The sequence below is a fragment of the Malania oleifera genome, chromosome 9, assembly GCF_029873635.1.
Source record: "Malania oleifera isolate guangnan ecotype guangnan chromosome 9, ASM2987363v1, whole genome shotgun sequence".
NCBI lineage: Eukaryota > Viridiplantae > Streptophyta > Magnoliopsida > Santalales > Ximeniaceae > Malania > Malania oleifera.
The window spans coordinates 51,377,008-51,398,282 of NC_080425.1; the positions used below are offsets into that span (position 1 = coordinate 51,377,008).

At 35.7% G+C, this 21,275-nt stretch overlaps 1 protein-coding gene across 1 annotated transcript in view; it reads right to left on the minus strand.

The window, feature by feature from the left end:
* The window catches only part of LOC131164778 (DNA-directed RNA polymerase III subunit 1), a 135,027-nt gene extending 114,626 nt beyond the window's left edge, over positions 1-20,401 (minus strand). Inside the window, exons 1-4 of the mRNA XM_058122217.1 lie at positions 20,070-20,401; positions 17,369-17,454; positions 17,155-17,284; positions 10,746-10,895 (exon numbers count right to left, since the gene is read on the minus strand). Coding sequence (XP_057978200.1) covers positions 10,746-10,895; positions 17,155-17,284; positions 17,369-17,442 — 354 coding nt within the window. The 5' untranslated portion in view covers positions 17,443-17,454; positions 20,070-20,401. The remainder of the gene's footprint in view (positions 1-10,745; positions 10,896-17,154; positions 17,285-17,368; positions 17,455-20,069) is intronic.
* Between the last annotated feature and the right edge of the window lie 874 nt (positions 20,402-21,275).

Consider the following 21,275-nt stretch of genomic DNA (forward strand, 5'->3'; position numbering starts at 1 on the left):
CGGTTTTAAGTAACCCTAGTCCTACGGTTGACCCTCTTCGTAGCACACACACAATATCACAATCTACGGGAAAAATTGAATTAACCAAGCATGAACATCACAAACATATTCTAATGATCACAAGTTGTTGAGATTTTGAAAACACGTGATTTGGTTTAAAAGCCCTTAGTTGATCATTTCATTCAAGTAATCAAGTTCACTTTAAAAGATGTTATATTATAAGTCTTAGATCACAAGTCCTAGTGTACAAATCAAATATCCCTAAGCATGGTACTAGCAAGCATGTTCATGTTGAAATTCTAGGAATATTCAAAGAGAATGAAGTTTTTCACTCAAGGATTCAAGTAGAGTTTCAAGGCTTACAGGGTACCTTTAGGGGCTGTTTTAGATAGTCACAAAAAAGGAATTGAAACAAGCTTACCAAAAAGTTCGGAATGACAAACACCAAGACACACGAGTACTCGATCGCACCATGAACAAGCTTGTTGACCCTTAGGAATCTTGAGACAAGAGTGAAGCTTGAGGAAGGTTGTGTCTGTGAGCTATGAAAGAGGAGTGGGCATGTAGTGTTGATGATGACGCTTGTCGTGATCTCTCACCACCCAATCTCTAGGGAGACGGAACGTAGCTGCACACTACTCACTCACAAGGAGAGGGACAAGATTCACAAGTTTAAGCAAAGGCCTCCTTTTTAATTGATAATGCCAAGATCCCTTTTACAATACTAGTGATGGCATATTTATAGCCTTACATGACCATGCACATGACTTACACATGGCTTCTTAAGAGATTAAATAAAATACAAAAATAAAATAAAACATTTAAAACATAGGTAATGAGGTTCCTAGGAAATAGTTTGTCATAGGAAATAGGTGCCGAGGAACTAGAATAATTATGATAGTAGAGCCTAGGAACTTAAAATGAAATAATGCTTCTTGAAAAAACAACTCTTTGACTTGCAAGTTGTCATGATTCTGGAAAAACCAAGACTCTTTGACGTGCAAGTTGTCATCCTCTTTCCAAGCTAGCTTCAAAGAGAAGCTTCAATTGCTGCAAATAACATTCACATCCAATGGTGGACTTCGGGTGGCTGCCCAAGTGTCACAATATCCGCAAAAGATACTCGAGGTGCATGTTGATCCCCATCATTAAGGAACCACAATTTGAGCACCTAAAGGCAATAAGCCTATTATGATGACAAGAAAGCAGTGTAAGTGCTTCGAAAAGTTTTCTCCACCCTTCACCGTCCTTACTCTTTCAAAAACATGAAATGTTGAGTTTTCCTCCTGCGCTCCCCTTTTCTATACAAAGAAATGACTGTCTATCAATGAATCAAAATTTAATCAAGGCGCTGGTTCCTTCACCTTTTAAGTATAGGCCTCCTCTATTAAATCCGTTAACACCTTGTTTTCCTTCACATATTACTCACGATATCTTCACAATGCAGATAAATTCCTCTTTCTTAAGAAAAATATATGAAAACTTCTCCCTAAGAACTCCCAAATCTGAAAAAAAAGAAGGCTTAAGACGATTAGCACAGAAGCTTTTGCGTTCAACCTAACCTATTGAATGACCTCCCCACCCAAACAGCTTCTTGCCTAACAAGCCACTATTCCCCCCCCCCCCCCCCCAATTCTTTCAAAAAATAAAAACTCCAATGAAGCCAAGACGAGATAATCAGATCATACTCATCCACCACTTCTAAAAATCAGACTCACAAATCAAAGTTCTCTACAAGCCAAAAGAAAGTACTTCGATCGGCTCTAACAACCAAAGAAGAAACATTCCCTAGATGGTCGAACAAGGGTCTCAGAGAAGCAAGAATGTCAAGGAAGCTTAGTCTAGGTTAACTAGTAAGTCTTTGTAGAAGGTCAATCAACTAGCTGGAGAATAGATCGACTAAGATAAGAATTGAACGGTCACTCTCTATTGCTAATGGAACCACACGAACCCTAAAGCCAAGGATGAATTTTCATATGCATCGCAGAGGGTTGTACAAGAAGACAACGGGTCTCACTGATGATATAGGGTTTGAACACTCTAAAGGTGTCGAGTCTACAATTCGATTCCTGGTCAAGGTTAGTCGAGAAACTAGGATTCAAGCCAATAGATAAGGTAGGAGGAAGTTCAAAGTTGTTTGCCATTCTCGCTGTCGCGAAGGGTCATAACGCCATGAAGGAAGCGCCATCCTTCCCCTAAAACTTATTGATTTAATTAAGGAATGAATATATTCAAACTAAGTTAGGGATAGCACTGGTAAAAGATAATGGAGGGGCAGCCTTTGGACATTTAAAATGCATGCCAAGTAGTGCACCTATGAGGACGAGTGAGCTAGTTAGTGTTGCTGGTATTAGAAGGCATAGGGGTAGACCTAAAATAACATGGGATGACATAGTGAGGAAGGAATTAACAACTCTTTAGCTGGCTCAAAAAGAAATGCCCTCAATTGTGTGAATTGGCGAAAAAGCATTCATGTAGCCAACCCTACCTAATGAGACTTAATGTTTGTTGTTGTTTTATTTTGATGGGGTTTCTTTGCCTTGCTCATCTTTCCCCTGTTTGTATAGAGTGTCCTCTTTGCACAATGAATCAATCTCTTCATTATTTATTTCTAATGGGGTTGGTATCTCTTGGGATTTCCATTTTCGTAGGGCTCTCAATGATTAGGACGTGCTAGCACCTACCTCCTTATTAAAGTTTGTTGGACATTAGGCTTCTTTCAAAAAGGAGGGACTACCATTCCTCGATTCTTGACTTTTTCAAAGGAGTAATCTTGTAAGTCCTTTTTTAAGCATTTAAGGAATAAAAACTTGCCTTTCCTACTACATATTTCTATCTGGAAGGTGAAAGTCCCCTCTAAGATCAAGGCTTCTATTTCAGTGCTTGCTCTTAATAGAACCAACACCAACAATATGCTGCCGAGTAGGAAGCCTTCTAAGGCTTACCCCCAAATGTATGTTCTCATTGTTTTGAAAATTAAGAATCTTCTTCTCACTTCTTCCTTCATTGTTCCTTTTCATGGAGGGTGTGGAATAATCATTTTGCCTTTTTGGGAGTGAGTTAGGTGTGTCCAGAGCTGGTGGAGGATTTTTTGGCTATTTCATTTTCAAGCTTTGGAAGGGTAAAGATAATTTGGCATTGTGGACTTGTGCGATCTTTGTAGTTGTGTGGGGGATTTGGAGTGGAATGCTTGTATTTTTACAAGAAGAGGATGTCTTCAATTATGCTTTAGGATAGGATTCAATAGACTCACTGTGGGCTTTTGCAGTAGGATGCTTCAAAGGGATCTCTTTATTTAATTTACAGCATGATTGGCTAGCTGCGCCGTTTTGATTTCTTCTTCTTTGTTTTTCTTTTTTTGCTCTTCTATCTTATATCTTAATATCCTTCTTGTACGTCTTCTTCTCCATGATAAATCTCTTCTATTTCAATCAAAGAAAAATATTTTTTTTTATTTCATTTAAGATTTCTCATAGTCTAGAATTTAGTTATACCTTACACGTACAAGCATTGTGCACCCTTGTCACCCTCAAAACTGTGAATGCTTACCAAAAACAATCTCATCAATTTTTAATACAAATTAAGCATGCACAAGGCTTAATCAACAAGCCCTTGCATCAAGATTTCCAAAAACACTACCCAAACATAATATTTTTTTTCCTATTTTTTAATAGAAAAACAATTTCATTAATGAAAGAAAGCAATAATTACAAAATTGAACAAGACACCCTCCAAAAGAAAAGCTAAAAGCAATTACAAAGTGCAGCTATGCAATCCCTTAGGAGATCAGACAAAAAGCAACCCAAAAAAAATCCAAGAAGCACGAACCCAAAAAGAAGCAAGGAAAAGTCTGCACATTCCTCTCAAGTCAAAAAGTCCAAGGAATGGCATACAATGCACAGTCCTCCCTCTCTTGCTTCTCCAAAACCACAAAAAACTGCACCAACGTGAAATAATCGACATCATGTCATGTTATCAAAGGTTGCATTACCCTTATCATGCTTGTATGTCTTCCATCCTTTTGTTTACTTCTTTTTTGTTAGAATCCCTGCAAAACTACTTGAGCAATTTATGAGGGAATTTCCTATAGTCAAACGGGGAAAGGGTAGGAAAGATCATCTTGCAGGTTGGGAGACTGTTTGTAGGTCTAAAAAAGAAGAAGGGTTGGGTCTTGGTAATTCAGTGTCCAAAGACATGTCTTTGGAGGGGAAATGGTTACAGCACTTCCCTTTAGAGCCTCATTCTCTTCGGCGTAAGGTAATTCACAGTAAATTTGGAATACAACAAAATACGTGGGATGCTAAAGTGGGAATTAACATTGCTGATTTTAGTCCTTGGAAGTTTGTAACTCAGATTTATGATTATTTCCTTCCTAAAGCCCAGCAAAACAATGGGTAATGGGGAGCGTATTCACTTTTGGGAGGATCACTGGGTCAGAGGGATGCCTTTGGCTAGTACTCCCATGTCTTTTTTGGTTATTACCTCATGACGCCCCTATTTATGCTTTTCTTCTTTTGCAAGAAGATAGGCATTCTTGGAAATTCCATTTTGGGAGAAATCTTAATGAGAGAGAAATTAATGAGTTTGCTCTTTTGACTAGGTTGCTCAATTCTTTTCATGTTCAATTGGGGAATGATAGATAGGTTTGGAGTTTAAATCCTTACAGGGAATTTTCTTGGAAATCTTTTTCCCTTCTACTTGACTTGTGACTCTACTGAGGATCCTTTTGCCTTGTACCCCTTGATTTTGAAAGCAAGCTCCCTCAAAAATAAAAGCTTTTCGTTGGACTACGATACTTGAAATAATTAATAACAATGATTTGATTCAAAAGAGAAGACCTAACAAGCCCAATCCTCTGACTTATTGTGTCCTTTGTTTGAGGAGTGAAGAGACTTGTGCACGTCTGTTTCTTCATTGTCCTTTCATGTTGGCTATTTGGAATAAATTACTTGGTATAACTAGAAAAAATTGGGTCTCTCCATACAGTTTGAAGGCCTTTTGTACCATTACATTTAAGGGTTTTACTGAAGTAAAGGTTAGGGAAGCTTTATGGCAATGCATTGTTATGGCTATTATTTGGTGTGTTCGGTTGTAGGGGAATGCTAGTATATTCAAAGTTGTGGCTACTGCTAACAATTTTCTTTGCAATAGAGAGGTATATGCTCTGCTACATTGAGTTGGTTCTTGGTTTAGGTATGTGTGACTTGTTTCTAATGATGTAAAGGGAGGATCTTATTCTCCCTCTCTTTTTTTCTTTTCTTTTCCCTTTTTTTTCCCCTTTCTCATTCTCTTTTTCTGATCTACAATCTTCTTTCTCTTAGTACATTTCTTTGTTCATAAAAAAAAAACAAAACAAAAAGTGGTGTTATTCGCACAAAAATTGAGAAAGAGAAGCCAAAAGTTGCCTAGCCATTTGACAACATAAGGAGGTGCATTAGGCTCATTAGATTCTACACATATTAGGCATACATCTAGATTAATAGCCAAATGAGATTTCCTTTCCTATAAATAGTTGATCGTATTAAGCATGTCAAATTCGAAGTCCAAGTGAATGCCTTAACCTTAAAAGGAACATTAACCCTTCAAAATAGTATTATTCAAAGAAAAAGAACAAGTGGATCAAGGCTTCAATAGATGAAGAAGGATGCATTTAGAAGAGAAGGAACTAGAAGTATCCATTTCTGGGATCCCCAAATCACAACTTGACTGAGGAACAAAAGAATCTAAAACTCTCAAACTAGTGTTTTAAAAGGCAAAGGTGTAAGGTATGGCGTTTTACTGCTGACAAAACAAGGATAGGCCTTTTGGAGATTTAAATTTTTATTTAAAAATAATATGGCTTTTCATTAAATAATTAAAGGAAATGGGATCCTCCCCCCGCCCCCAACCCTTCATTTATCTTGGTTATGGAGGTTCTAGGTCATGTGATATCCGAAGCAAACGAACGCAGCCTGCTTAGGGGCTTAACATCAGGAGGAGCAGCGATAATTTTGTAGTCTCCCATCTCCTTTTGCAAGGATGGTCTTGAGAAAATTCTTCACCTTAGATGCATCCTTCTTGGGTTTGAAGCAGTCAACGGTCTGAAGGTGAACTTGGGGAAGAGTGTTATCATTCCTATGGGGCCTTGTGAGTGTGGCCCTCTCCTCGCAAGCATCCGAGGCTGCAACCACGAGCGCTTTTCTATTTCTCAACTTGGCTTCCCTCTGGAAACCAACTTCAAACACAAGGGTGTTTGGGATCCTATAATTGGCATATTTAAAAGGAAACTAGCAAGTTGGAAAAAGAATTACCTTTCCAAAAATGGCAGACTCACTATCATCAAAAGCATAGTTGTTAGAATCGTACAATTCACAATTCAAATCGTAAGATTTGAATCTAATACGCAGCAAAATGATTCGAATCGACAAGAGAATTGAGGTTGGAGTCGAATCGAAGGAGAATTGATTTGATTCACACAGTGAATCAATGAATCAAATCGAATTGTGCGATTCAATCAATTCCTCGCTGGCTGTACACAAACACCTTTGACTACTTTAAAACCCAGTGAAAACCCATTTTTACGCCTTCTTTTTTGAATGATAACGTTAGTTTTGCCCCTTACGTAGGTTCTGTCCCAAAGAGGAGAAGAGCCGAGACGTTTGGCCTTCCCTTAAGCCATTCCTAGGCTCTGGTTCTGAGTTCTGCCAATGACGATTGAACGTTGAAGTTTGAAGGACTACCAGAGTGCCAGTAGTTTCCATTTTCCATATATTATTCTGTTCTGCCATAGAAAAGAGACCATATCTTGTGGGCTTTCTTGTTCTTTGCTGAGTTTGCTCTTTCCACCATTGAAGAAGTCAAGACTCAAGACTCAGCTCTGACTGTAGAGTGTAGAGTGTAGACTGCAGAGAACCAGAGAACCTGTAGGTTCATATCTTGGCTGCCAAAGCCTTCCTTTAATTTTTTATTCATTTTTTATTTTAATCAGTTCTATTTATACTTTAAATTTACTTTTTCTTCTTATTTTAATTTTTAAAATTTTATAGTAAGCTTAAGGTGTAATCCTATGCATTAAAAATGATATTTTTTCTGATAAAACAGTAAAACACAATAAAGTTCAGATCTTTACTGTTTTTGGTGATACATTTTCTTAAAATATAGACTTAAAAACTTCAAAGTTTAGTTTTTTTATTAATATTTTCTTGATTCATTCTCTTTTTTTTTTTTTTTAAATGCATACACATGATTTTTTATTGTTAAATCATAAATTTTAAATATTTATTCAAATCTTTATTGCTAACACATTCTCTTAAAATATAATCTTAAAAAGTTAAAAACCACAAAGTTAACTTTTTTATTACTATTTTCTTGATTCATTCTCTTATCCAAAAAAAAAAAATGCATACACATGATTTTTTATTGTTAAATCATAAATGTAAAATACATTGCATGAAGCCATCAAGCATGAACTATTCAAGTATTCAACAATTAATAGAATACTCAATATTATAATGGCCTGCCTATTGACCATTGTGATATTTTATAATATTCATTTATTCACTATGTATTATACTATAGTGATTGATCCATATAGTATCTACTCAACGGCGAGTGTCGTCCAATCAACAACATGATTGATCCATATTTGTTGGAATTTCAATGTGCTTTGCTATTTTATTTTGTTATACATAAATGCATGCCATTTGGAATCAATTTTTCAAATTTTTTAGCGAATCTTACAATTCAATCTTCTCGATTCACTAAATTGGAATTTTGATTCACGATTCGAATCTCGATTTGAGAACTATGATCAAAAGCACCTTAAACAATCTTAGTTTATTTTGTCTCTGCTTCCCATCCCTAGCGCAGTGGCCAATTGTTTGGAGGGCATCCAAAGAAGATTCCTTCGAGGAAACACAGGAGAGGAATTCAAATATCATCTTGTAAGGTGGGGGGAGTCAAACAAACCATGCAACATGGGAGGGCTTGGCCTTAGATCCCTTCTTATTTTTAACAAGGCACTCTTGGGAAAGTGGCTCTAGAGGTTGATGTCCAAGAAAGTCTTGTTCTGGCAGGAAGCTATTGCTACTAACTATGGCCTTCACCACAATGGTTGGGCCCCCAGGGAGGCGACCAAAAGCTATGGTACAAGTTTTTGGAAATTCATTAAAAAAGGATGGAAGAACCTCTCGCGTTCATTTCAGTCTCAGAAATAGGCACATGTGTTTTTTTGGCATGACACCGGTGTTTTGGCTCCCAGGCTTAGTGCCTTATTCCCATCTTTTTATAAACTTGCCTGCTATAAAAATGCCCACATTCACAATCACTGAGAACACTCAATCCATGGGACCATTTGGAATGCTCCCCTGATCAGGAATGTTTTTGATTGGGGCATTGATATGCTTTCTAATTTTTACAGCAGCCTTTACAATGTTCAGAGCCTGGACTCCCCCAATAAACCCATATGGTCCCCGAACAAGGAAGGAATTTTTGCAGTCAAATCTTGTTACAACCACCTTAGCTACCCTACTGAATGCATCAGCTCTTTTCCCTAGAAGCCCTTTGGGGAACAACACCCCTTCAAAGATTGCTTTGTTCACTTGGGGGCAGCACTGGGGAAGATCCTCACTCTTCACAACCTCCAAAGAAAGGACTCCTCTATTGTTAAAAAGGTGTTTCCCGTGCCTTGACAAAGTGGAATATGTGGATCATCCTCCTTCGCTACCCCTGGACCAGGAATCTCTGGAGCTTGGCCACTTCCATGGTTGATCAAAATTAAGTCATTGCAGCTTCGGTTAAAGGTGAGATTTGGGCTTGGAAAGGAATCCACTTCAACAATTCAAAAGGAGAACTCTTTCCCTTGTTCCTCTTGCAATTTTTTGGATGGTTTTGAAAGAAAGAAACAGACGGGCTTTTGATGGGATGGCCTCCTCTCTGTAGGCTGTCAAGGATAATTAAATCTATGATCTCTAATTGGCATTGTGGGATATTTGAGAGGGATGTCTCCATAATTCTGGATTTTCTTCTTTGTTACCTATGTTCCTTTTGGCATCTTCTTGATGCCCTGCTTTTTTTCTAATAAATTTTCTTTGTTGATAATATATATATTTGTTATGTTAACTTTACCCCTAAAAAATACAGCCAAGAGATTCTAAACTCAGGAACTCAAGCTGCCTGCGGGGATACATGCCCATGCATTATGGGGGTATTGCCATGTGCCCATCCAATGAGCATAAACAGTGTACTTCAAGCATTGCCTTTCCTGGTTAAAAAGACACATTCTCTCTCTGTGCAGTTGAAGAAGGATCATCTTTTAGTCATTGTAGCTCGCTGAAGTGAAAGGGAAGGTGTTAGCAAAGCGATAGGCTTCCATGTGAAGATCTAGATAAGATCTAAAGCAGCTGAGTACCAAAGATCTGAATTAGGTCCTCTACATGAGAAAGAGGTCGCATGAGAAGAAAAAGGCCATTTGAGTACAAAGATATGGAGAAAATTTGAAGTTGGTCAACAATATTCGTCTCTGTTTCTCCACCTTTACTATCTATTAAAAAAAATGCTGAAGTGCTGTTGAAGATCAGAAGCAGACCAAGAGCAATATGAACAATTGTTTATTTTACATTTCTGATAAAGCACGCATACATCCACTCTTCCTATAAGGCGTGCAACTTGCCAAATTATGCATAAAAGGTGAGGTTTTTTATGTTGAGGCACGCACCTAATACCAAAAGGGGATTCCCTTGAGGATTTGCGCATTTACAAATATGCATCGAGGCATTTTTCATTCACCTCGCCCTTAAGTGCACCTCATTATTCATTTTAAAATACTGCTCTCAGCATTATAGTAAGCTCATCAATATCTCTTTTGTTGAGATTCTGGAAGAAATGGAAACCTAAGGAAGAGAGCCTCACTCCAAAGAATAAAAGGATGTGATTGAAGCATCATTAAAGGAAGGAGACCTAAAAAGGCGAGGCACCAAAAACTCCAACAAAATCTCACCCCCACACCCCGAAACAAATCTTCCTAAAACTGCATCTTATTTCGGTGAACAACGTTGAATCATGTAAGAGGAAAAAACAAATTAGCTACCTGAGAAACAAACCTCCAGACTCTCATGAAAAACATTACCACTGCCTCTAGTGTCCCATCCATTCCAGCAAACTCCAAGGACACTTCATAAACTTGTGCCATACAGAATCAACCTCTAAGGAAAACCTCCATAATCATTTCACAACTAAGGAGATGTTTTTTGCCCACCATATTACTAAGACCCAAATACCCTTCTAACTTAGGTCTCCTAACCACATGTCCACATCCCAACTAAAAAGATTATCTCTCATGAGGGGCTTGCTAAAGCTGCAGCAACACAACCAGGAATTCTAAAAAGGGATAAAACATAAATAGGGATATTGGAAAGAGAAGCAAAAGACTAATACAAGCTCCTAAGGACAAGTAGGCCTCTTCCACCCCTCCAACGTCCTACCCACTCTCTCACTCATTTAAGATTTTAAAAGACTACTCGCACAGTCGCACCTTTGGTACACACTTGCACATATGTGCATGCCTACATGGGCAACATTATAATAAAACGTGGCCGTTACCTTGCATATTAAAACTCCTACCCGCTCTCAGATGACGAGATTTTAAAAGACTACTCACATCATGGGACACACATACTAACAAATGCGCACAAGCATGTATGCATGCATACAATAATTAAGAAGTTCAAAACACAAATTAAAACAATAAAATAAAACATGTCTTTTACCTTGCATATGCACTTTAAAATATCCAAAATTGTGCTTAAATATCCGATGTTATATACAGGTAGCGCGAGGGGCAAGTATCCAAAATGCCCTGGACAATCCCCAAAACTTGCATGGCATGTTGCACAAACGTCAGTCTTGTTTGGAGGACCCTAAAATCCAAAAGTGGAGTTAGATTCTTATTTCTTTGTCAGGATAACAATTAAATATACATTATATAATAGAACTACCTTCAGAGCACACTAAAGTTACACAGGCAAGCACTTTCCTCCATCTAGTTAATATAATATTTGGGCACTAAATTCTTTAATGATAAATTGGCAATAAAAAAAGGAATGATTAATCCAAGACAGTTAAACAAACATAAATCAAAAAATAAGGAGTATTCTAATCTGTACTTCATCCACCACTAATATGAACAGACTGCTGCCCATCAATTGCTTACACACGCGCGCACAAAGTGGGCTCAATGAATTCAAATACTTTAAAACAAAGTCCAAAGGGAAAAAACTGGTGTGCTTCTCTACCACCATGTCCACAAACAGATTCAAACACTAGTATCAGAACTAAAAAGTAGGTTCCTCCTAACTTCAAAATAGAAACAAATGATGAGTGAAAATTGTTGGTTTCAAGGCATCCTCACTTTTGCATTCTATTTGGCATTCTTGCAACTTGAACATTGGTCAACTTAGAGCCTGCTTGGTAAAGTACTAAAGTTGCCAATTTTTTTTCATTTTTTCCCACCATCAAAAGTTTCTGTTTTCAATTGTTTGGTTTCCAAATCTCTAGAAACAATAAATATGTTTGGTAATGTCATTTGTATTGGAATTTTTTTATTATAAAAAAACGGAAACCAACAACTCAAAATAAAATATAAAGGAAACTCAATGCTTCCAATCTAATTGGAAATTAATAGAAAAAGCAATGGCCTCGGTGATCCCTTTGCACAAAGCAAGCAGTTACAATGTCATGTGCACTGACTGCAGCAAAAGGTAAGCCATTTATGATACTCAATTACACTAAAATTAAACAACTGATAAGACTCAGACAAGCATATCCAAAGCCATTTTTTATTGAGTTTATTGGTTACATGAAGGCTCAAACAAAATAAAATCAAATAAAACAGTGTTTTCCTTTCCGAAAAAAAAAAAACCACAAAAACAAAAACAAAAACAAAAAAAACAAAAGCCATACACACACCAAAAAAAAAAATGAGGATCCACATTTGCTTTTTTGATTAAAAGGTTGCACAAAAGCCAAGCAAAGCCAGGTATTGTCTTCTTAATACTATCGCTATTGTCAAAATGTTTCCATGCATTGCTGTTGCTTCCACTCCAAAGACTAGTTTTATTATGCAAACCACCCAAGAGATTGTTACAAACTTACAGGAAAATATTCCTTTATATGGAACAGGGAGTAGTGTTGCACTATGATGGGGTCTAGTCAATGTAACAGCTCTGGCCTGAACTGATTCACCTGTGGCTCACAGGTGATGATAAAAAAACATGTCAGAAACATGGAGCTGTCATCAACTTATGTTTCTTGTGCATGATAAGCATGGATCTTAAATTGCATGTGCAACCAAGAAGCATACTTTTGGAAAGTACTATTTTAGGTGTCAGGACAGTTGATGTAATATGTAAGTTGTTGGTAGACACTGTCGACTTGTCCAGATACACCCTCAATCTTATGATCGAGTTCTAAAGGAGATATAAGAGGCAGAAAATGAGAAAGAAGAAAGTTCACATAGCTTGGGTCTCTAACAAGAATAAGGGTGGGCTTCAATGTTTGAAGAAATTGGAAGGCTCTATTAAGGAGCTCAATTAGACTTAGAGAATCTAGTGAGGGGGCGTTCTCAGGTTAAGCCTGAGATTACAATTTTTTTACACACATCAGGAGCCCCCAAAGGCATTGATTTGGATGGATCATTTTCACCCAATTTAGAGGCTATGTCAAAGAATAGGCTGAAGAGATTATTGGGTCCTAAAACAAATGTGCTTTGTTAATTAGCTGTTTATTAGGTGTGCTTCATTCTCTTGCAGTAGGATAATGTGCCTTGGGGGCGTTTCAATATTTGTGTATTTTAAGGGTGTGTGACTTCATTTATCTTTAGGGTTCTATGCATAAATTTATTTTACTCTAGGCTTCCTATAAATAGTGTGCGAATGCCATTTAGGGAATTGGTTATTGATGAATTTGAATTGAAGCGAACCTCTGTTTTTTCTCCCCAAGTGTATCCCCTTCATCCCCCTCTCTTCTTCTTCTTCCACTTCCCTTCTCTGCTCAAATTCTATGATTTCTCCCTCGGCAGCAAATCTTATGTCGTCCTGCATCAGTTGGTGTCAGAGAACCCAAAATTGATCTCTATTCTTCCATTCCAATCCCCCATTTTCCAGTCTCCCTTTCTTCTTCATCTCGGATTTTCCTTTTGAACTTTCTCCTCTATTATGTGAATTATCTCCCTCTTTGATTTCTGTCCTAATCTGCTCCTCCCTTCTTCTTCCTCTTTTTCTGTTCATATCAGCCCTTTATTTTCCCTCTGCAGCCATGAAAATCCTGCAGAAAGCCTTGATCCTTGTTCTTCCTTCTCTTTCCCTCTCTTCTCTCTGTTTCTTCAATTCTCTCTCTATTTCAGTTGTGTAACTGCCCCTTGAATTTCACTGTACCATTCTCTCACACAGACATAAAGCACACAGGCCTCTTACACTCTTCAGCAACTTATCAAACAATTATAGTTGTGCCTCTCAAATTCAAACCCTAACTTCCAGGCTGTGTCCAACATATCACAACACATCACTATACAAAACAGAAACCTTAAAAAGGACCTTCCTCAAAATTTCATTACCATCCAACGAGCCATATGGCCCCACTCATCATAAAAAAAAATTAAAAAAAATTGCATCTATCACCCCTTCAAAATCCCCTAATTCTGGACTCATTTCTTTACAGTGCCAACACCACAAATAAGCACCCCTCGATCTACCACCACCTAAAGTTTAACTGCCAGGACACTCACCAGCGGCAAACGCACCACATGCATCGGCAACGCACATGAGGAGAACTGCCAGTCTCCTTTATTTTCCAGTTTCAAGAGAAATTGCTCCAGCCACAAGATTTTGGGTTTTTTTCCATGATATTTTGATCTGCAGCAAGATATTTTCCATTATTGACATGATATGTTGTAAGCATGCATGATAATTTGGCAGGACAGGCTGGGAATTGCTTGCCACTGCCAGCATCAAGAAACAGGTTTTACTGCTGTATTTTGTGAGTTTTCTAATTGAAATTATTTAATTCTGCATGATAGTCAAGATTAAAGGTGAAATGGAGAAATTTCTTGACAAATTGGAAATAAGGCCAATGGTTTTGCATAAAGAGACTAAGAATTGTTGGCACTTGCATTAAGGGTTATTAGTGACAACTACTTGCAGGATACATATTTTTATAAAAAATTAAAAATTAAAAATAAATAAATGAATAAATAAATAAATAAAATAAAATAAAATAAACAACAACAACAACAATAAAGTGACTGATGATGAGTTGTCTGCAATACTGGAAACTGTCCAGTAGGATACAAAACATGGAGACTGCCTCAAAGACTTGCTAATGCTTTGAATGGGCTAACAACTGAAGAAGCAACATTAGGTAAGAGGCCACCTTCCCTACCAAACAGGAATGTTGTATAGCTGTTTGTCCCTCTTATTTTGAGTTGCGTGAAGGCTGAATGATCATTTATGCAAGGGAATTAAACTAGAAGTTTCAGATTTTAATGTTGATGGTTTTCCTGATGAATTTGATAATTGAGTGTATTCTTTGGCATACTATTTTCAATGGTATGACATGAATGAAGCTCGAAATAGTATTAGTCTGAACAAAAATTTAATGGAACTGCTTGAATTTGGTGGATTAAAAGATATTTAGAAGAAGTAGATCTAGAGAGATAACAAAATTGGGTGAGATGAAACAAGCCATGGCGGAGCAATTGGTACCTTCCAATTACCAACAACTATGTCCATCTCCAACTCTTTGATTTGAAGCAAGAAGAAAAGACAGTAACACAGCACAACAGCAGGTTCTACCATTTCGCTATTCGAGTCAACATAGAATGGAAAGAGGATGTGATCATAGCTATTGCCTCCAAGCTAGCTGCATGTCATCTCATAGATAGGTTTCCACTCAAATCGAGGATATGCAACTTAATCCTCTTAAGCCACATAAAAACTTGGGTTTGAGAACAGTAAGAGCGAGTTGTGCAAGAGAAGTCAGTTGAGCAATTGGGTATAGGAGTTAGACTAATACCTCCCCTTGGAATATTCTTGAGCACTCCAGAACTTGTAAGGTCCAACTATCAATGACCAAATCATGGCTGTTACAAAAAGAGGAGATGATGATGATGATAGCATTCAAGTAGCTGAACCTGGAACAGAAATTCCAAGTGACTTACATAACCCTCCATGTTCTCTCTTGGGGTTTTTTAGATCAACCCAAATGTACCTTTTAAAAACAAAAAATTGAGCAAAAATTGAAATCATAAAAAATATCAAACAATCCATCCCATGCTAACTTATGTTGCTCTAATATCAAATAGGGTGAAAAACTCAATTTCAACATTTGCATGTATCCATGGTTTTTGTCTTTTTATTCTTCTGCAATGTTAAGTAGCCAAGACATGCAACAAAACATCCAAACTGAAATAATATTTAAGCTTCATTGGTGTCGGCATCTAACCAAACTGAAGGCAAGTTAATGGCAATCAAATTTTGGGATACGTGTGCTGCCCTGGTCTCATTCATTCAATTTATACGCAAATAATTTCATTATGATTGCCAATATTTTTTAATGTAACAAAAAAACCTCCTATGACCTATCCCAAATTTTCATATTTTGTTAAAACAGAAAGAAATCAAATTACTAAATCAATCACATGGTTAAACATCACAAATTGACAAGCGGCATTGCCCTTCTTCACTCACGCGATATTGCTGGATCGGGCCCACCAGCTAGTCCTCCCTATTTCTCTTTGTACTATCCCCTAACAAATCCTTTTCTATACAGAAGGTTTTTCCGTACCAGCTCCTTCTACCTATACTGCAGTTGAAGCACCTGGTTAACTGGTTGGGCGCTACGCATCCAAAAGAGAGCACCTCATGGAGGAAACAGAGTTGACTGCTATTGCTATTGAATTTGAAGAAGCTGTGGCACTGACTTGAGGAAGCGAATATTCTCCCCTTTGTGCTACGAAACTAAGCTATGAAAAGCTCAAAAAATGAGGTACATTGAGGCATACTCCTCATCACTAGATTGCGTTTGCTACCAGGGTAGCCGTAAGGACAAAACCTCACCCCGCCTGTTTCCTTTGTTTGCTATCCCGGATACGAGTTCGTTTTCTAGCACACCATGTCTCCAATATCATGGATAAAGGGTGGTTCCCGTGTACGAATCTAAATGATAAAATTTTGCATTTAAATGGGGTTTCATTGCTCACCATTCCTTTTTGCAAGTAACCATCTAACATAAAGTCTTGAAATAATCTTAATAGTAGAATATCCAACCTATTATTTGAATAACAGCCACCAGTTTCTCCAAAATATACATGGACAAGATGGATAAGTCTAAGTCCTTGTCAATAAGCTCCCTAAGGAAGCCATGAAATTGATTGAGAAGAATACAAAAAAGATGTACTTATTTAGATAATTTTATAAAATAAATTTGGCATTCCCCTAGAACTAATTAAATTAATATATGTCCCCACCACAAAAAAAATAAAAATAAAAAATAATTCTAAATGTTCAACTAGTAGAGGAATGAAGAGGGGGAGAGGTGGCCATGCTCCTCCTTGACTCTGAATCCCATACATAAGCCCTAATTTTTTTACAGCAAAAAAGATGAATTTATAAGAAAAATAAGAATGTACAAGGAGAACAAGAAATCCTCCACAAACGAAGAAAGTAAAAAGAGAAAATAAAAATTAAAACAAAAAAGATAAAACAAAACTCTAACAATCAGATTAACAATGCCTATCAATCCAGTTGGATATAAAAAAAAAACACACAACTTCACTCCTTTATAACATAAAATCATATTTTGTCCCTCCACCCATAAATTTAGGACGTTTTACCTTACCCTTTAAAAAACTATATTAAGGCTACATTTTTTGTATATCTATGTAATGTCTACACTTTATCCACCAAAGAAAATTTTATGCCTCCACCAATATGTTAAAACATTTATTTGTAAATTAGCAATGCATAAACAATAAGAAGCAACAAAATGATGCAAGGCATAATAATACTTCTGCTAGAGTATGCAATGAGACATTATGTCCCTAGTTTTAAGCATAATTCTAATAATCTAAATGTCAATAGACGTATGTGCACATAAGGCACACATAGAGAGGGGAGAGGGTACCATTCGGGGATCCAGCAAACCATTTTCAATTGGTTTTTTATTGGAGTCATAATAAGAACCTCTCCAGACTTGTACTTCGGCCGATTTCATAATTTCAGCTTCGGAAAGCACAGAGAATTGGATGCTTTTTCTGCAGACACAACAGAACATCAAACATTTCATTGAAAAATTTAAACTTGAGCATCAAACTCTAATTTACCAAATATGGTCTCACATTTTCCTAGGCCCCACATCCTCAATGTAGGGTTCCTTTGTGAAGATCAATTTATCTTGTGCTCTCATCGCCATCTCTTACAAACACTGTAGAGAATCAAACTGTGAAAATGAGAAGAGTGACAAAGATAAAGGGAGAGGATTGTTGGCAGTGGCGGATCCAAGACCAACAGTCAACAGGGTCTGAGGATCTCCTGCACAATGCACTTTTTAAGATTTGAGTTTTTACAATTATTCATTAATTTCTATTATAATGAATTAAAATATATCATTACCAATAAAATAAAATAAAAATAATGTAGGATTCAACTAAATCAGAGCTTTTAAAATAACTCTAAGAATCTAGTTTCAAACAAGGAATTTACCCATAAAAATATCAAATTAATATGACAAGAAATAACAATGTAAAGTTCACCTCAAATTAGGGCTCTAAAGAGCTTTATAAATCTAGTTTCAAACAAGGAATAACCACATAGGATTCACTTCAAATTAGCACTTTAAAGAAATATAAGAATTTAGTTTCAAACAAACAATTGGCCATAAGAATATTAAATTATTGCATCCCATAAGAATATTAAATTATTATGCAATAACAATGTAAGATTCACCTCAAATTAGGGCCTCTAAATAACTCTAGGAAACTAGTTTCAAACAACGAATGTACCAACATTGATGTGGTGAGAACATGGCTTCAAATTGCAGTAGTGGGTAGCATAGCATAACGTAACGTAACGGTAACAGGTGTAACAGGAAGCGGGAGTAGCGGATGTTACATAACGGGAAGCGGGTGTAACGGCCATGAATTTTTTTGAAGCATGCACAACCTTGTGCATATTAACGTACTTGCATGTTTGAAGCTTTTAGCCATTCTTAGAAAGAGTTTTAGTATATTTTGGATCTTTTAGTTCGAGTAACTAAGTTATTTGGTAAGGGCAACAAGTTTACATTTGTTTTAAACCACCATTGATAGAAAAATTACGTGTGTGTGCATATTTATACTTGTCATTGTTCTTATATGTGATAAATTCTTATGTGTGCTAAATTAATTAATAAAACAAAATACATTATACACTTCATTAATCTATTAGGCATATAAGACATACGAATAATACAAATATAAAATAGCAAGAAAAGAAAGAAGGTTGAAGTTGAAAAATATAGAACATAAATATCACATTACTAATTTATCAAAATAAAATATTTTTCTAACAAGTTGGTATTTTCAAATTGTTAATTAATGCATCTATTGTGAATATTTAAAGAAATAGTAAATTTTGTATCATCGTCATCCTCATTATAATTTTTTCCCCCTCTTGCCACAAGGTATATTGAGAATGATATATGAAAGAGAGGGAAAAAGCGAGAAGAAAAAGTAAAAAATAAAATAATTTTTTTGGTGCAACAGTTTTGTAGCAGTTACGTAGCGGCCTTTACGTAACGGTTGCGGTCCGTAATGGCCGCTACGGCAGTGATTTTTCTTCCCACCGATTTTGCGATGTGTAACGGTATCAGTAACCCAAAAAACCGTTACGTAACAGCATTACGTAACGGTTGTGGCCTTTATTTAAAACCATGGGTGAGAAATAACCAATGTTTTAAAAGGCGAAGATGTAAGGCAAGGCATTTTAACCCTTAAGAGGTGAGAAGTAAGCCTTAAGGTGTTGGAGTGTACGCCTTTTGAGAATTTTATTTTTTATATAAAAATATTTAAATAAACTATATATTTTTAAAAAATTAATAAAAATTAAGAAAATCACAAATATAATGTACCAAAAATTATATATACGTTGCAAAATACTTGTTGGTCTGCTAACTTGAATTCATGACAAGAGATAGTTATACTATTAGAAAGTTCAAATTATTAGCTAACTTGAAAAGTTCAGCAAACTATGAAGGAAAAGGATTGAAGAGGGGGTTCCATGTTTAATTGTCAATTTTATTTTCTCTTCTTCTTTTTTTTCATTTTATTTTATTTTATTTTTATGAGATAGACTTCTTCTCCTCTTTCATTGTAATTTCTATTTCTCTATCTAATATATCTTTTATTAACCGCAAAAAAAAAAGTTCAAATTATTTTCATGATTTAAGATATAACTCTTAGTTATTTTGGAAAGGTTGAGGTTGAAGAGTTTTAGAAATCAACCCATATTGTGATAGTCCTTTTATATAAACACGTAGTTAAAATTTTCAAGCCAAATCTAACTTGAGAATCACACACTCAGAATGCCATAAGCCTCTACAAATGAGTAAGCCCCAACAGGTAATGTGTTAGCCTTTCTAGAATTTGGTATTTTAGATTGAGCCTCGAGGCGTCTTAGGCATGTAGCCTTGAGGCCAACGTCCATTGAGCCTTTTAAAACATTGGAAATAAAAATGGAGGATTCATTTCAAATTAGGGCTTAAAAAAAATCTTAGAATCTAGTTCCAAACAAAGAGTTTACCCACAAAAATATTAAATTAGTATGGCAAAGAAGAACAATGTAGGGCTCACATCAAAATAAGGCTTTTAAAGAAATCTAGAACATAATTTCAAACAGAGAATTTACATAAAAGTATCTAATTAATATGACAAAGAATAACAAATTAACAGTGTAGTCATATAGGGTTCGCCTCAAATTAGGATTATTAATAAATAACTCACTAGTCAAGGCTCTCAAAAGTTCATAAATAGCACTATCTAAAAATTTCAGAAATAAAATTACCTAGTGGCGGCTAGGGCCGAAATTGAGAGACTAGGAGAGCCAGATGCCAGAAAATCTAGATTGTGTGCCGCTGTGCTCACTGTGGTCTGTGGTATGACCACGCCTGGGCGGACGACGGCTGGACAGCGGCCCGGCAGCTTGGTAGCGTTAGGTGGTTACCGGTGACTCGGTGAGGGAATCAGGAAGAGGAAATTAAATCAACCTCCGGTTTTGAGTAGAAAAGGTATCACGATCTCTTCTCAATGATGCTCTTGTTTCTGCAAACGATGGCGCCACCATGCGCCAAGGGACCAAACCTCAAACACTGACCATTAGTGACATGTTTGGGAAAGTCTGTTTTCTACACAATAAAAAAATATATTATAAAAATATATTTATTTATAATATTAGTTTTTTTATTATTAATTTTCTACTAATTGTAAAAAATTAATAACTAAATTTTATGATTTCTAATTATTTTGACAATCTATTATCAGAAATTTTAATATCAAAAAATAACTCTTAGAATAAATCATTCATTTTATACACTTTAAAATTAAAGTTAAAATAAAATGATCATATGAAAAATATTTAAATATAATTAAAATTAAAATATTCAGAAATTTCAAAAAAAATATAATAAATTCAATTACAAAATATTTTTACGAAGCAAATTTTAAAAGTATAACGATTAAGTAAAATAATTACAATAATTGTTATTTTTATTATAGTATTTTTTAGGTGTATTATTCTACAATTTTATTATTTCAATCATATTTTTTTATAATATTATTTGATTTAAAATTATATTTTAATTCTTTTAAAATTTATTTTAATTTTATAAATATTAACTAAACAAGCTATTGGCTGATTTTCTATTTCTATTTCTCATTTTGGTTTTTGTTTCTGATTTCCATTTCTCTAATTTTTAACAATGATGCTAAACAGCCCCTAAACTTGTAAGTGAAAAAAAAAATTAAATTATCCCATTTTAAAATGTAAGAAATTTCTAAAAAAGTTAGGTTATAATTCACGTTACTTTTTGAGATATTTATGAAAAAAATATTTTTTCCTAAAAAATATATATCTAAAAGAGTATTTATAATAAGTATTAAAATTTGTACACAATGTTAAAAATTATGACTACTAATTTGGTTGTATATAAAAAAGTGTTGATTATAAGTACTATTTAAATACTTATTTTTATTATAAGCACTGTATAAATAT